General features: G+C 45.8%; 1 protein-coding gene across 3 annotated transcripts in view; it reads right to left on the reverse strand.

The window, feature by feature from the left end:
* grik2 (glutamate receptor, ionotropic, kainate 2) overlaps positions 1-17,562 on the reverse strand; it is a 123,191-nt gene extending 105,629 nt beyond the window's left edge. Inside the window, exons 1-2 of one of the 3 annotated variants that reach the window (XM_030370962.1) lie at positions 17,430-17,561; positions 14,596-15,042 (exon numbers count right to left, since the gene is read on the reverse strand). In XM_030370962.1, coding sequence (XP_030226822.1) covers positions 14,596-14,713 — 118 coding nt within the window. In that variant the 5' untranslated portion in view covers positions 14,714-15,042; positions 17,430-17,561. Of the gene's footprint in view, positions 1-14,595; positions 15,235-17,429 lie in introns of those variants that run through there. The other 2 variants (XM_030370963.1, XM_030370961.1) reach the window with 2 other exon arrangements.
* Positions 17,563-17,780: the final 218 nt, after the last annotated feature.

A 17,780-nucleotide genomic window follows, 5' to 3' on the forward strand; every position in this document is an offset into this window, starting at 1 on the left:
TTGTGTGTGTGTGCGTGTGTGTGTGTACATGTATTTGTGTGAGTGTATGTTTGTGTGTGTGTGTGTGTGTGTGTGTGTGTGTGTGTGTGTGTGTGTGTGTGTGTGTGTGTGTGTGTGTGTGTGTGTGTGTGTGTGTGTGTGTGTGTGTGAATCTTTAACTGTATTAAAGATGAAGGAATCGAGGCTTTGGGATCTCCAACCAGACATGTCCCGTGGTTGGAGGTCAGTGGTGGCTTTGTGGTGAGCGGGTAAGATATAGAGGACAGAGGGGCAAGCTGGGGCTGTGGGCAATGATACACTATTTCAACATGATATACCATGATACACATGACCTGATATAAGTATTCATAATGATAGATGTTGTATACGTACGTTGATACAAATATGTACTATGATAAATATATATATAGATGTACGTTGTTACAAGTATGTACTATGATAGAAGCATATGTACATCGATACAAGTATCTACTATGATCAATGTAGTATATGTACCTTGATACAAGTATGTACTATGACAAAGTAGTATATATACTAAGATATGATGGCATGTTATCAAACAACGGACAAACTGTGGTAAAGAATACAACAGCAAATGATATCAAACAATGATATGTTACAGTACAACGATGTGCTAATCAACAACTAAGCCACATCAAAACGAGTGTTAATGATGAGCCAGGATCCGGACAGCGCTACTGGCTGTACAGCCAGCCGCAGAGTCGGGGACCCGAAAGGGGAAGCAGAAAGACCCCTGAGAGCCGCCAGCCGACCCCACATAATAAAATCGGTTCATATTTTCTGTTGCCTCCTTCTTCTTCTTATGTCCCCGGCTTATAAATCGAGCAAGAGTAATCTGATTTGGCACCGGGGCGCGCACCATCGATCGCCCAGCCCGCTCAAGCCACTCAAGTGTTTGTCCAAACAGGAAGTCAGAGGCTCACGATGTCTGCGAGGGAGGGAGAGTGACAGGGGGTGGGGGCAAAGGGGCGGGGATGGAATGAGATAAAGGGAGGGACGACTGAACGTGTGGTGAGCGAGCGAACCAGAGAGAGAGTGGGAGTGGACAAGAGAGAGACAGGAGGGAGGAGGTCTTGGTAAGAAGGAGATATTACCAAAGTCTCACACATGCACTCAACTACGGAGAGGCTTAACATCAGAGCACAATACGATGCGTCTGTCTCAGCTCTGACAACACAAGATCCCGCCCACGCCGCTGTGATGGACTGACAGCACTGGCTGATTGAACTCATGTGTTCAATTAGACACTGATACACACACACACACACACAAACACACAAACACACCCACACTTTGTGCGTCCCTGCCATGCACTCGTGAGATCTAATATACGCAATTTATTGACTTCCTTTTCCTATAAAATACATATTTTTCCAACGTTTCTCAAGAGCCCACCACACCAAACACAGACACACACACACACCCTACCCCCATTGCCAACAGCTTTCGTGTACAACCTGCAGTACATTATGAATGACTCCCCGGCACCACCCCGCCCCTCCATCACTCGCTTCAGCCTGCCACCGCCAGATACCTGACATCAAGGTGGACTCCCGCTCACTCACTGCTCAGAGCCGAGGGAAAAAAAGCCGGTGGTGGCGTTTGGAAAAAAAAAGGAAAAGGTGTGCTTAGAAACGTTCTTTTTTTAGCCCATCGTTCCCCCAGGGAGGTTTTACATCCACATCAGTGAGGTAAGAAGGTGTGGCGCGGAGAGAGAGTGACTGAACATATGAAAGAGAGGGATTCGGAAGAAAAAGAGAGAGGGAGTGAGGAATATAAGTAGAGACGGATACATAGAGAGAGAGAGAGAGAGAGAGAGAGAGAGAGAGAGAGAGAGAGAGAGAGAGAGAGAGAGAGAGAGAGAGAGAGAGAGACAGAGAGACAGAGAGACAGAGAGAGGGGTAGTGGGATAAATATAGAGAGAGGGAGAGGGAGATATAGAGCAGAGAGAGGGAGCGAAATAGATAAATGGAGAAAGAGAGAGAAAAAAAAAGATTGAGTATGATTTACAAACCGAGAGAGAGAGAGAGAGTGAGTGAGAGACAGACGCCCACGACGGTCTCGCTTTTGTCACTTCTCAACCAAATTTTGACGTGCTGATATTGACATAAACCGCAGCAAGGTGTCAGAAGACACACGAGGACCTGTTTGAAGTCACGTGACATGTCACATCAAATACAAAAATGAAAAAAGCAGGGCGATGTGTTGACTCAAGGCAGGTGAGGCAGTGCTATGTTCCGTATGATAAAAAGTGTGTCGGGGGGGGGGGGGGGGATCATCACTTTAACCACTTTAAAAATCGGTGAGTCATATCTCTGGGCCGGTGCCACAGAGGTCCTGTCACCTCCAAAGTGGCCAAGTTCGCCCCTCAGAGAGCCGTCCCCGTTCTCACCTCGTAATGAAAGAGCGCACCCCTCCACAGAGCCACACACTCATCCTCAAGTCGTCTCCCGACTTCCATATTAGCTTGCACAAGATGACCCTGGCGGCGAGCTCTGATAATCGACGAATCATCATCCCCGCCTACCGCCGCCTCTCCGGGGCCTCGGGAGCGAGACGGCAGCAAGGAGCGTGATGCAATAGATCCCCCCATGTCTTACAAGCCTAGGAATTTAATTATTCAACGTCTTCAATTGTCTTCGGTGCGTTAACCCCGGCGAACAAGGCCAGGTCCTGAGTGTGTAGTACGTCCAGGGGTCCCGGCCCCCGGCCCGGTTTGTTTAAAGGACTCCGGGGACGGTGCCTGTCAAGGGGCAAGGGGCGGTGTCCTTCGCCTGTTTGTTTCTTTAGCTTGTCTGGTCTGATCCAGACTCCATCGCCGGGACTCCCGCCTCTGAGTTTGGGTGACGTATGGGCGTTCAGATCTTCTGCCTGCCAGACTGTGCCAGTCCCTTGGGGACGAGACTGGATGAAGGAGAGACGGGTGTGTGCATTACTTTGTTTGTCTGTTTGCTATTCGTGCTATTTTGCGGAGACAGACAGCGAGAACATTTGGCAGAACACTACAGGCACTATACTACGAAAAAACTATATATTTGTGTCATGAAAATGGCAACAATAGCATAAAGAAAAACATTGATTTATCAATAAGCTGCAGCAATTAATCCGCCCACTCCACGGACTTTGCATTTTCTTTTCTGGTTGTTGTTTTCTGGTGTGTGCTCTTGTAAAAGAGACCATTAATTAAGCTGCCAGTTTCAATCCATGTCCAGCGTTTTCAATTAAGATAATTACCGTCCTCACAGGGAAATGGCCCCACTTGTTTGCTTCATTTGCCCTTTTTTCTACGTTTTCTCATGTTCAACAGTCCTCCCACCTCCAGCCACTGGATGTATGTTACCATTGACCCAAAGGCTGTCAACACCGGCCCATTAAGAATGAAACACGCTTCCTCTGGCCGACATTAAGCAAATCCAGAAGGCTCGGTGCTCTTAACAGATAGCTAATCACGGACAGTGGAAGTGCCATTACTCAGACGGAGGAAAGAAAAAAAGGAAAAGAAGCTGGAGCGTGCAGAAATAACTGCTGTGTGTGTTACGTGGGGGCCGCTCAACACACACTTCCTCTGCTGCCGTCGCCCAACCAACCCAAACACAGCGGAGAGAAACGAGGGAGGTCTGTTGGTAGGAGGGAGCCTTTGAGGTGATGAAGAAATAAAGGGAGTGTAGTGGCCTTTTCAACACACACACGTGCATACATATCCCCCTCCTCAGTGAAAGGGGGTTGAATCTACATACTGTAGGAGGTGTCGGCAGTGTGTCGGCAGCTTGCAGGATGTACACGGTACGCGTGACTTGATGCTGAATGAGGCTCGGCGCCCGTTATAGCCCCATCACCGGAGCCGCGGCCGCTCCACACGCTTGTTAACATCCTTCAGGAAGTCACGGCTCATAACGGGCGAACACGCCATTAGAAGAAGGGAGATCTTGCCTGTTGTACGTGCAGATGTTCCATGAAAAATGTATATCAATGAAGAAGAAGAAAGGAAGCGAAAAACGTTTTCAATTGCAAGTAATTCAACGTTTTGCAGATTTTCTCTGAAGGGCGCACGCGGCTGGCCCAGACAGTGTCCCAGACCAATACAAGTGTGTCATGTTGACAAGGCAAACGCCCTGGCAAGCATCGCCAGCGTTCCCGTCGGCTCAGTTCACCGGCTGCTGGAAGTGAGTCTGAGGTCCCGATACTCCGATGGCGTTTACCGTAATGTTTTATTCAGAGGCGACATTTATTTATTTATTGTCTCTGTCTAGAAGGGCCTCACTGTTTTTTCATCTTTGATTTTAATTATTTCTCAAAAGCCCCCCCCCCCCCCTTTATCAAACACACACACACACACAACCCTCTTGAACTTGTTCCCCCCCCCCCCCCCCCCCCCCCCCCTTTCTGTCAGTCTCATTTTCACGTGACTGACATTCAATATTTCTATCCGTCCTTGCCTTAAACTCGGCAAATCTAATCTACAAGACAAGTCGCAGTGGGTAATCAAAGTGTCCTACTCTACTCAACCATAGACACATACTCAACCCACACACACACACACACACACACACACACACACACACACACACACAATCACACACAATCACACAGTGTTAAATCGAAACATTTAATAACTTAAAGTATTATCAAAACGGCTTGTCTTCTCCACGCCCACCCCCAGAAATTGAGAAAAGATCGGATAGGTATATAAATATATATTGCAAAATAAATCTGGAGAATTGCCTGGCAGCTCCAGGGAATTCAGTGATGACAACAGTCTGGCACATAAAAAAAAAGGCATACTGACAAAAAACCAAAGCCCAACCACGCAGACACAGAGACACACACACACACACACACACACACACACACACACACACACACACACACACAGGCAGGCAGACACACACGCACACACACCATATTCAAAAAGCAAATATAAGATGGCACGATAGAGCGCCTATAGAGCCTCCAGCTAAAATGGCCGCCCACGGCCCACTGATCCTGTGCTTTATGATGCCGCTGCGTTTTCAGGAAGAACCAGGAAGTCCTCCTTTATTCTGCCGTCTGCCGAGTGTGAAGCGACTCCACCCGACGGCGGCACGTCTCGAGTCAACTTTTGAATTTGAATGTTTTACCGGTGACAGTCACTCCTCTCAACGCGACAGCACACATCAACGAGGCATGTGATGAAGAGAGAAAAGGCAGGAGGAAGAGGACGGTAGACACAAAATGAGAGATGAGATAAGATAAGATAAGACTCGGTGCGACAGAACCGTACAAACATCCCAAACCGTTCCGTTTCAGACAGAGATAATAAGCAGACAAACAACCGCAAACGAGGCTTGATAGAAACCCGGCTCCGAGTGCTCTTGTGGAACCGAACTAAAATAAGACATAAATAGAAAACGCTTATTTTGTGGCCCCTGGAAAAAGGAAGACATTGACTGAAGAGGCCTCGCCTTTGTAGCTTCCACTGACCCGGGTAAACACCGGGACCATGGCTGAAAGGAAACTTGGCTGGACAACGTAGGCCTATACGTGTTCGTGTGTGTGTGTGTGTGTGTGTGTGTGTGTGTGTGTGTGTGTGTGTGTGTGTGTGTGTGTGTGTGTGTGTGTGTGTGTGTGTGTGTGTGTGTGTGTGTGTGTGTGTGTGTGTGTGCATGTTGGATTGAAGAACAATCATAAACAAACTCATCGTAAAAAACAAAGACAGGCTGTTGGCTTTCTCCCTGAGCATGTGACTGCTCTGCTGTTTTTACACCCCCTGTTCACTTCCTTGCACAGAACTGATTAATGGGCCACTAAAAAGGAGGGCTGAGAGTGGCTTCAGAAGGAGAAATAATGGCTAGGATTCACCTATTTAATATGCTCCATCCTATATACTTTATTTATGTATTTCTCTCCCTGCTGATCCTTGTGTCGACTGTCCCGTTTGCCACGCGGCGACCTGAATACTAGAAGTTATAGCATTGTGATAAACGAGCTAACCTGTTAGCAAAAGGTTTGCACTCCAATGGAAATACATTTGAATACATAAAGGACAAAAGAGGCATCACTCTCTTCATCTCTCCCTCTCCGCCTCTCGCTGTTGGGAAGCACAGCAGCACTCCCACGTGCGCTGTCCTTCCGTGCAGTCTCCCGGGCGCACCACTTCTCTCTCTGAGCACATCTCTCCATGCTATCATGTGTCCGAGAGGTTAGAGTCAGCGTATTATCAAAATAACCATAGCGACCGCACCATGCGCATCGGCGTTGTTGACCCCTCACGGTCAACCACTCTGCAGAGTTTAGCCAACCAGTAGCTCCAAGTGCGCTGCACTTACAAGAACCCCACGCAGCCCAGAGAGCACACTGGGAAAAACATAGCGTCTGCTTACACGGATGGGGACACACACACACACACACACACACACACACACACACACACACACACACACACACACACACACACACACACACACACACACACACACACACACACACACCCACAGAGCATCCATAATGTGAAGAGTCTCACAGACAGTAGCGGCAGCGGTGCTCACATTAACGGACGACACTTCAATCTAAACGCGGCTAATGAAAGGAGCTCCATGGGAATGAGCACATTATTGACGAATAATCCCAACCCCTGGGAGCGTACGGCCGTCCTCGTGCCAACCCAATCTAAACCGCCTGAAATTTTAATATGACATTTGGAGGTTTGGATTTGTGGCGTATCAGCAGAAAGCCAGCAGGTCTGACGGATACGGTCCGCACACGCTTGAACCGGGCGGTTGGTGTCAATCCCCGTGGCGATGCATCCTGCCATCGATTTCTCCCTATTTGTTTTTTTTTGTGCTTTTGTTTTTTTATCAAGCAGATGATTATTCCAGTTCCCTCGGGGAGAAATGCAGACAGGATGTGGGACGTCCATACCTTCCCCTCAGCAAGATCATTCTAATTCATAACCCGACCAAATGAGTTATCGACTCAGAGCGTCATCTCCGCCGGTCTCAATCAGAGCTCTCCAAGGCTCCTTTAATACGCTTCGCTCTGTAACTCTGTCTGATGCAGACAAATGAAGAGCACAACACACTGATTAAGCCATGTAGTCCTTTACACAACACGTCGATGTAGTCCTATGCAACACACTGATGTTCTCCTATACAACACACTGATGTAGTCCTATACAACGCACTGATGTATCACTATAAACACACTGATGTAGTCCTATACAACACACTGATGTTGTCCTATACAACACACTGATGTAGTCCTATACAACACACTGATGTAGTCCTATACAACACACTAATGTAGTCCTATACAACACACTGATGTAGTCCAATACAACACACTGATGTAGTCCAATACAACACACTGATGTAGTCCTATACAACACACTGATGTAGTCCTATACAACACACTGATGTAGTCCTATACACCACACTGATGTAGTCCTATACAACACACTGATGTAGTCCTATACAACACACTGATGTAGTCCAATGCAACACACTGATGTAGTCCTATACAACACACTGATGTAGTCCTATACACCACACTGATGTAGTCCTATACACCACACTGATGTAGTCCTATACACCACACTGATGTAGTCCTATACAACACACTGATGTAGTCCTATACAACACACTGATGTAGTCCTATACACCACACTGATGTAGTCCTATACAACACACTGATGTAGTCCTATACAACACACTGATGTAGTCCAATGCAACACACTGATGTAGTCCAATACAACACACTGATGTAGTCCTATACAACACACTGATGTAGTCCTATACAACACACTGATGTAGTCCTATACACCACACTGATGTAGTCCTATACAACACACTGATGTAGTCCTATACAACACACTGATGTAGTCCTATACAACACACTGATGTAGTCCTATACAACACACTGATGTAGTCCTATACAACACACTGATGTAGTCCAATGCAACATATTGGTGTAGTCCTATACACCACACTGATGTAGCCATATGCAATACACTGATGTTGCTACAACACATTGATTTAGCCATAACACAGAGACTGATGGGAACACAGTCACAAACAAAGACATAGCCAGGCAAATTTATTGAACATTCTTTCCGACAATTTCACAGACTAAATGACTGACTGACTAAATGAAAGTTGGGCTCCCCCGCAAACCATCCATGGTGACTTAAAATACGCTGAAAACAGTCAATGACAGAATGTGCACGTGTGCATGCGTGCATTCGTGTGAGTGTGTGTGTGTGTGTATGTGTATGCGTGCATGTGTGTTTGTATGTGTGTGCATGTGTCTGCGTGCGTGAGCGCATGTGGAACAGCACAGGGAGCCCAGGGTCAAAGAAAAAAACAGTAAAAGGACGCTGCGTCTTCAGATGTCATATCACAGCTCATGTTACAGCGGCACGAACAGGGCCTGTGCCTCCGGACACATCCCCGAGTGCAAGTGGAAAAAAAAGTGCTTTGTCAGCAGCGTCGCTGTTACACCAGGTAAGTCACCTCTAGATTCCACTGTGCTCCGAGTCGCTCTGGCGGTCCTCACAATACAGCCCAGCGCTTACCCCAGCCCGCTTAAGATGGCCAGATTGCGATAAATGCAGGACAGATACACTGTATGTCTTTGAGAGCAATGTCTGGTGCGCTGGAGGGGCTTGGGGTTGTGGAGATGGTGGTGGAGGGTGGAATTCATCAAACGCCTTTCCATGGAGAGAGCATTATTACATTTCTTCACACTTGTCCAAATGTTCATGTCGCTCGGATCATGGCAAAACCCCCTCCAGCTTTGGCGCCGGGGTGAGAGAATAGCATTTGAACAGCCAGCCATATCAGAAAATACGCACACACAGGCATGCATGCACGCAAGACGCAGACACATACAATCACACACTCCTTCACTCTCTCTCTCTCTCTCTCTCTCTCTCTGCTCCGGCTCCTGCCTGAGCTGTTTTAATGATTCACGCTGTTCTAAGCCTTTTTGCCCTCAAATTTATTTTATTTTATTTTATAGTTTGTTGATAGTCTCCATAATTATGTTTTATTTAATTTATTTATTTATGTGTAACACATTTTATTTTTTTATATCTATAAACGAGCAGTGAGTGAGATATGAATATTGTAAGCAGTGTTAAATGTATTTACTGGGATTGTGTTGGCTGTAGGCCAGGCCACAGTGCAAGATATACAAAGCCACCACTGCTGAACTCAATTCAAGGGAGCCAATAATACAGGCAGGCAGCACTAAGGCAAATAAAATACATTAACTCAAATATGTATGAGAATTTCTTTTTTCGACATTTACCAATCACACTTGGAAGAGTGCCTTGTTCTGGTTAGAGACAAACACAGAATTGGAAAATAATACAGAAGAAAGAAAAGTACCCGGCCAATGGAAATACACAATGCAGAAATGTATGCATCTGGGTCTGCTTGCACTTCTTTGGCAATGGCCATATGTTTCTAGTTGTGAGAGAGCTCTTCTTCTCAACATATAATAAAGACAATTTAAGTTAAGAAACCCTGGGCATAAGTAGACACAACCATGGACAGAGAGAGAGAGAGAGAGAGAGAGAGAGAGAGAGAGAGAGAGAGAGAGAGAGAGAGAGAGAGAGAGAGAGAGAGAGAGAGAGAGAGAGAGAGAGAGAGAGAGAGAGAGAGAGAGACACACACACACACACACACACACACAGACACACAACCATGGCTAATGAGCGAGAGATAGACAACCAGGACAGACAAGTAACCCATTGACAAAAAAAGAGGGATAGAGAGAGAGAGAGAGAGAGAGAGAGAGAGAGAGAGAGAGAGAGAGAGAGAGAGAGAGAGAGAGAGAGAGAGAGAGAGAGAGAGAGAGAACCATTGATAGAGGAGGCGAGAGACAACCATTGGCAGAATAAAAAAAAAGATAAATAAAAAGGTACAGCAAAGTAGACAGAGCATGGCCTCCTGGTAGGGAGGTGCAGTTGACCTGGGGAGCGTCTGATCTGATTGTTAGTAAGGTCGATAAAGAGGAAGTAACTAACAGGAAAATCATCTTCCCATGGGGAATGGGCAGAGAGAGGCTCCTGCCACAGTATCACGCCGCCAAGGGCACCGCGAGAGTCACTCACGTATCACATGGATGAGCAGCCCCAACTGAAGGATGTTATAACCGATGTTGCCATTCTGTGAAGTCATTCTGTGAAGCTGTGTTTCCGTTTCAGCAAACATGCCTATTGGCAGGAAACGGCTACCCCAGCCATTATTCTGGGGGAGAATCATCATGTTCAAATGTTGAGCAATGTAATGTGGTCGATAGTGTTTACATGTGGTCGATATTGTTTAAATGTGATCGATAGTGTTAAATGTTCTTTTCCCTCACTCTCCACCTCATCCCTAACTCTCCACCTCAAGCTGGTGTGTAGTGAGCGTTCTGGCACCGATTGGCTGCCGTGCATCACCCAAGTGGGTGCTACATATTGGTGGTGGTTAGTGAGGTCCCCCCTTCACTTTAGGCGTCTTTGAGTGTTATTAATTATTATTATTCTTCATGTTTAACCTCTGTTTTCCTTTTATTCCTAGTCTGTTTTACATAGTTTTGAATGATGACTATATGCTCTGTAAGGTGACCTTGGGTGTCTTGAAAGGCGCCTCTAAATTAAATGTATTATTTTTATTATTATTAATTCAACACTCTTCGCCTATGAATGGAATGGAATGGCAGCGGAATCAGGCATTTCCATCATGGTAATGGCGCAAGGTTTTAGCCAACGTGGTGAGGCCGCAGTGTCCCTCTATCTCTTCTGTTCTGTAACTACTCTGCCACATGTTTGCAGTTGTGTTAGAATTCCCCCAAGTTTGACTACGTCAGAGGGCCTGTCAGTGTGCATTTACATGTGTTGGTGTGGGATGACAGCATGTGTGTGTGTGTGTGTGTGTGTGTGTGTGTGTGTGTGTGTGTGTGTGTGTGTGTGTGGGTGTGTGTGTGTGTGTGTGTGTGTGTGTGTGTGTGTGTGTGTGTGTGTGTGTGTGTGTGTGTGTGTGTGTGTGTGTGTGTGTGTGTGTGTGTGTCAGATAGAGAACTGTGTTTTCAGTCTGACCTTTTCCTCCTTGAAAGGAGCGGGTGTAGTTATTTATTGAGTAAATTCCTTAAGGGAACACAAAGCTATCGGAATAGCCACTTCTCTGTTTGATAGGGTCTCAGACTTTGGTTTATAACCCGATGGCATGTGATTTAAAATCAGTGGTGTTGGCCAAATGTTACTCCTCTGGCAACAGATAAAGCTTTTATTGATGCCCCCATCTCAACATCATAAACCAGCCATTGCTTTCGCCTCAAATGTGCTAGTACCATTAATTCACCTTATATGTGATCATAGTAGCGTGGCATATATTCGTCCGGTGTTAAAATGCAAAGTTTATGATGCCCTCTTAGACGGAGGGATCTCTATTTCCATATGACGTGGGCATTAGCCATCTTTATACTTTAGGAATATGTAATGCATTAAAAGGCACTCCAAGGCGAAAGTAGTGAATTGAAGCCCCCGTATAGAGTGCACTAGTGAGTACAGCACTTAGTCACCTTTGTCTTTCTGCGTGGACTTTAAGTGCTAGCTCTCATAGGTAGATAGGTAAAAAGTCAGAGTTGTTTTATGTTTGATTTGAGGGTAGGAAGCGAATGAAAAATAAATGGATGAATTATTGAAAAGTTATTTCATCTTTTTTGATTCACAAAATATGGGAAAAAGTGCCTACCAACTATGGACAGGGGATATGTTCACTACTTTTGATATTTTGAAACCTTTTCTTCCATTTTGCTTCAAATGAATCGGCAACCTGCCTACCACGCCTCAACGGACAGGGAGCAATCAATACAAATGACGAAATAGTGTTGTTTTTGTTCTCAAAAATGTCAGCAGCTCTCGCGCTGTGTGTGTGTATGTGCGCCTCCTCGATTCTCACTAACCGTTGCCGGTGCCATGGCATGGAAGCGCTGTTTCGAAACACTGCTTTTTCCCCTTGTAAATTATAACCCATATCACCCTTAAAGTCCTCCTATCAAATTAGATTAGCTGCTTCTAATTGGGGTCAAACGGGGCTCTGCCTTGGAAGAAGACACTGTCTGGGATGCAACTGATAGGCTGGCTTCCTGACCTTGACACGGAGCGTATGTCACACGCCACAGCCTGTTCTTTTGCGTTAGGAGGAAAGCGTGTGAGGTACACACATGGCCAAGCTTGTCACCAGTACGTCGCCAGTGTTTCAATGTGATTCACACACATTAATATTAATGCTGGTGAGTGTCTTCCACATTATGTCAATACATAACAGCTAACATTCATGAATGATAAATGACGCGCCCCCTTGATGTTCTCGCAATAAAATGGGCCTCACGCATTCCACGACATAATTTATAGCCAACACATGCACACACCACCAGCACATATACAAATACATATACACACACACACACACCATACACCCACACCCAGACACCCAAATACAAACATAAAAACAAATTCACTAATAAATCCTCATACACACACACACACACACACACACACACACACACACACACACACACACACACACACACACACACACACACACACACACACACACACACACACACACACAAACTAATAATCTCTCCCCCACACAGACACCTATACACACACAAATACATGCATTATGCATACACTCACCCACACACATACACTAAGTATTTCTTTTTAATTTTAGCTCATGCTGCACCATCTTACAGCCATTTGAATACAAAAGAACAATTATGTTGCCTTTTCAATGTTAACGGTTGGATGGAGGATGATATTTATAGCCTGCACTAGTGACAAAAAACCATGATATGATCAATTATCCCACCCGATGAGGAACTTTATATCCTTATCACTGATTCTATATCAAGCAGTAAAGGGGTTGCTGAGCCGATTGGCTGTGTTTGTTGGTGTAGCTGCATTTATCTGAAAATGATTAAGGTATTTTCAAGGAATGGGAAAGGCCTATTGTTGTGTGTGTGAATGTAGCATCATGTTAGCTTTTCAAGCCTATTGACTGGCGACTTTCTCTAACAGAATAGAACAACATGTACAGTGAGTCTCTCTCTCTGTCTTTGTCTCTGTCTATCTTTCTCTTTCGCTCTCTCTCTCTCTCTCTCTCTCTCTCTCTCTCTCTCTCTCTCTCTCTCTCTCTCTCTGTATCTTTGTCTGTCCGTCAGTCTGTCTCTCTCTGTCTCTCTCTGTCTCACTTTATCTCACTCTCTCTCATTAGAAAGTGACCTTCAATCAGTAACTGAATCCTAAGAACATCTCCCTTCCTGGGCTCACACTGGGAACAAGGCAGAAACTCATTGTCACACCCACTGCCGTCTTTTTAACACTGCATTTGCAAAAAGAGGCGGCGTGTGGAACAAACTGTCACAACATCATATTAGTTACATGTGCACACCTCTTCAATACTACCCAATTAGCATTCTAGTAGTGATGTCTAATGATGTAGCTCATCTGCACCACGGGCCACTCAGAGCGTCTGAGGCAAGTAGACTACGACACAAGAGAAACGATTGACTCTAAAGTCTACACTAATTTGAAAAAAACAAAACATGCGTGTGTGTGTGTGTGTGTCTGTGTGTCTGTGTCTGTGTCTGTGTGTGTGTGTGTGTGTGTGTGTGTGTGTGTGTGTGTGTGTGTGTGTGTGTGTGTGTGTGTGTGTGTGTGTGTGTGTTTGCGTGTGTGTGCTGACTGTTAGGGAGAGGTCAATGGAGATACTGGAAAGTGTATCTGACCTTCATAAGCAAATACATTCATACAGTGTAAAAGGCTCTTTAAAGCCACGTGTTAAAGGTTCGAAAAGCAGCCCGCATCCAAGCCTGGAAAATGTTCTTAAATAGAACGAATAATGAAAAGAACGCATGGCAACCACAGCCCTTCTCTCCGTATCTGGCTACACGCACGGACGCACGCAGCCACACACACACACACACACACACACACACACACACACACACACACACACACACACACACACACACACACACACACACACACACACACACACACACACACACACAGGGGATGGAGGGAGGGCTTAACGTTTTCTAGGGTCCAATCCTAACTATCGAACAGCACTTTTAGCGATAATCAACCGAATTAACGTAGCCTGCTGCCAACAGGTGGTAGCGTGCGTGCCAATTTGGCGGAATGGCAATTCATTTTCCCAAAGGAGGTATAACGTTGCCTTGGCTTTTGCACATAGTGTGGCGATTGTTCAGCATTTTTGGCATCTGTAACTTTTTTTTTTCCGTACGCTGCGCTCTCGACGTGAAACGAAATGTCAAAGGCGGGCCAACAATGAAATAGTTGGCACATGACGGCACGTGGCGACGCACGGCGCGACGCACGGTGTTCCAATACTGGCACCGAGGAGTCCGTGGATTTGAACGCTACTACGCGTTGACATAGGATACAAAAAATGACACGTAGCGGGACAATAAGACCACACAACAACAACACACACATATACAACCACTGACATAACTTTTTTTTGCAGCCCGAAACACAACTTTAAAAGCAAGTAAATAACAAAAGAAACAGCTTACCGAATCTCAAGACGTGTGGCATCCCGTGAGAATATCCCACGCATTGTAAGAGCAGCACAACAAGCCAAGCTGTGCACCTGAATCTCGCATTAGTTATCAATGGTAAGGATGTCTTCATGGTTCTCGTGGGGGTGCACAGTATTTATTCCCTGAATCGGTATATTCCCCCCCTCCACACGATTGAGTGTTGGCTGTCGCTGTTTTCTTTTCCTCCTTCCCGTTCACGTTAAGCAGCCTGGCGTTCAGGATCACGGCATGGCCACTCGGGAGAGGAGAGAGAGAGGGCGACCCGTTTCCACCAATCCATTCGTAATAGCAACCGCGTCGTCCACAGCTCCGCTCACTGCGCCAAGAGACCACCTTTTCCCCGAGTTATTAGCTGATGGGTGGCGGGGCGTCCATGTTAGTAGGCAGGGCGAAGCTTCAAGAAATCCATCCACGGGCAACCTGGAGAAAGAGAGAGAGAGCGCGAGAGAGAGGGGGGAGATATTGAGGATCCAGTGAGTAAATCTCAAACTCTGGTCGGCGGAGACAGTCTCTCTGTGCTCGCGTAATGCTGCACTGCCGTACAGCAGCTGACGCGGAGCCAGTAGGAGTGTGAGAGGAGCAGGGGAGTGAAGATCAGCTCTCGTCGCTCGGGGATCGCCGGCCTTGTTCTGCCCCCCTTGATGGACAGGATATCGGAGGCAACATTTTTCATATTCTCCCCTCGGCACACACAATAATGTGTGTGTGTGTGTGTGTGTGTGTGTGTGTGTGTGTGTGTGTGTGTGTGTGTGTGTGTGTGTGTGTGTGTGTGTGTGTGTGTACTTTCCTCCCAGAACTTCATACAAAATTCAGGTTTTTTATTTATTTTTATTTTTTATTTATCAGTGGTGAACCGAGTTTCTATTTGCAAATAGATGGAATAGTACCTTTTTTTTTTATTTGCTGTTACTTTTACAGGTTATGGGCAACATTTTATTGGAAGTAAGCAATACGTTAAATGTCGGGCAATAATATACAGCCTATCGACTGGCTGGTGAGAAAAGGACAGCGCTGCATAATCCCAGCATGATGAAACGTAATAAAGATCCATTCCATAAGGAAAGCTGAATGGATAGCTTGTGAATTCAGTGTGCATGTATTCAATGCAATTCATTCAGGCCAACAAAACACAACATAACATAATTGTGGTCAAAACAAATTGAGAAAAAACAACAATATTCAGAGATCCCTGAAACAACCCTACTTGCATTTCGTTTTACATGTATGCGTTCTCGCAGAGTAAGAAAGAAAGTCAAAGCCAGAGGCTCAGGCCCCAGAAGCCCTTGGACTATGGGCTTTATTTTTAATAAATCGAAATATTACGCCCGAAACACTTAATTTTACAGCTATTGAGTATTTAGAAGGTGGACTTTGCGAGGCAAACAGGTTCCCTGAAGGCGGAGAGATGTGTTCAGCACCCTGGACAGCGACGCCATGAAGCCTTCTCCCCACAGAACAGAGGCTCGCTGCGCCTTCTGGGGGCAGTACAAGTGCTCGGTTCTAGCATCCAAAGTGGGTTATTACTGTCCCGTTTAAGGAAATAACTTTTGTTAGGTAAATTATTATCCCTGGGCAATTATTCCAGCGAATGTATTGCATAAAGGCAACGCGGTGGCATAAATAAACACACATTTACCCCCAGGCCCTGTGAACATGGGACCCTCACGACTATTGACTATAAAGTTCCTATAAAGCATAGCCATCTTCATCTTAAAAAAAAGAGAAGGTTTATAAAAGGCACACGATGGCCTGCTATGACACAAGTATTCGCTGGCAATGTATTAAAAATAAATGGCGACATAAAAGCTCCACGGCGCAGAGAACGTGGAATTTAGAGTGGGAATAAAATCTAGAAAACAAAACACTTCAAACGTAGTTGTTTCTTTTGAACAACAATAATGCGGCGAGCTATAAATGTGCACTAGGTCAAATCAATAGGAGCAGCTATTAGTAATTCATTGACATTTGATTCATAAAAAAAAAATGATTCAATTGAACACAAATAAGAGTTCAGGGTTTTCCTTGAAGCCTTTGGATTGCTCCCAGTTGGCACATTTTGCAAAACTCTTCCTTGGTATTTTTTCTATTTAACATAGGCCTTATTGCATGATGTTTGCAGCCGAGCGAACATATTTGCTGAACGCTCCTGTGGGGTCTCAGTGAGCCATGGTTAGCGGAACCCCTTCACACCGCCGCGATGTTGGAATCATAAAGTTGATTTAAAGGCGGTTTCGTGTGGGTAAGGCGCTCTTCAGCTGCATCATTCACATGCGCATTGCCTTCTGTCGCCGTACACTTCCCAGTCCGATTACACATTATCTACGGATCGTTCATATAAAGGAAGGAGATCATTAAAAACGCCAAGCACTGACAAGCTAAGATTTGTATTTGCATTGCCGCCTCATCCGATGGAAAGAGATCAACCCCAGGGAAGAAGGAGAAATCGCCAAGGTGACAAGCATCTCGGATAGAGGTCGAGCTGAGACATACGAGGTCACATCTCCCGCACGCTTTACTAACTACCAAGTCGTCACCTACGTGAGGCGATCTGTGCGTGCGTTTGAGGAGCAGAGCGCCATTACGACAAGAAAAAAAGGAACAAAAAGCGCCGATAAACTTTAACCAAAACCCAGGGAGAAAGCACGCGTCTCTCTCGGAGACCGAGAGAGACTCGGGTCATCTCCCCTCGATCACCTGTTTAAAGACAACAACGCCCATGCTGGGATCACATAGTGTCAACGCAAAGGGGATGGAGGCAGAAAGGAGGAGGGCGGGAAAAAAAACGAAGACATTTAAAGAAGCCTTACCTTAAATATACGGGGAGCGGGAAAAAAAGGCAGCCAAGAGTAACAAGAGCAGAACAAAGTATTTAATTTGTTCCTAGAGAGGAGCCGAGTCGGTTCGCTCGCGTTTCCTCGCCTTCCATTCCGGCCGTGGGGGAGACACGCCTCCTGTTGGACGATAGCACGCACTGCTTAAAGCAACAGGGGGCGAGGTGGACCCGCGGACGCAGGGAACTACTGCCCCGAACGCACACAACCGCTGATGGTTTTCCCCTTTCGGTTTGTCACCACTAGATTTTTTTTATTGAATCACGAAATTAAAAAAACAATCAAAAATTAAATTGGTGAATAATATATATACATACACAGTGTGTG

Source organism: Gadus morhua, chromosome 11 (assembly GCF_902167405.1).
Source record: "Gadus morhua chromosome 11, gadMor3.0, whole genome shotgun sequence".
Taxonomy (NCBI): Eukaryota; Metazoa; Chordata; class Actinopteri; order Gadiformes; family Gadidae; genus Gadus; species Gadus morhua.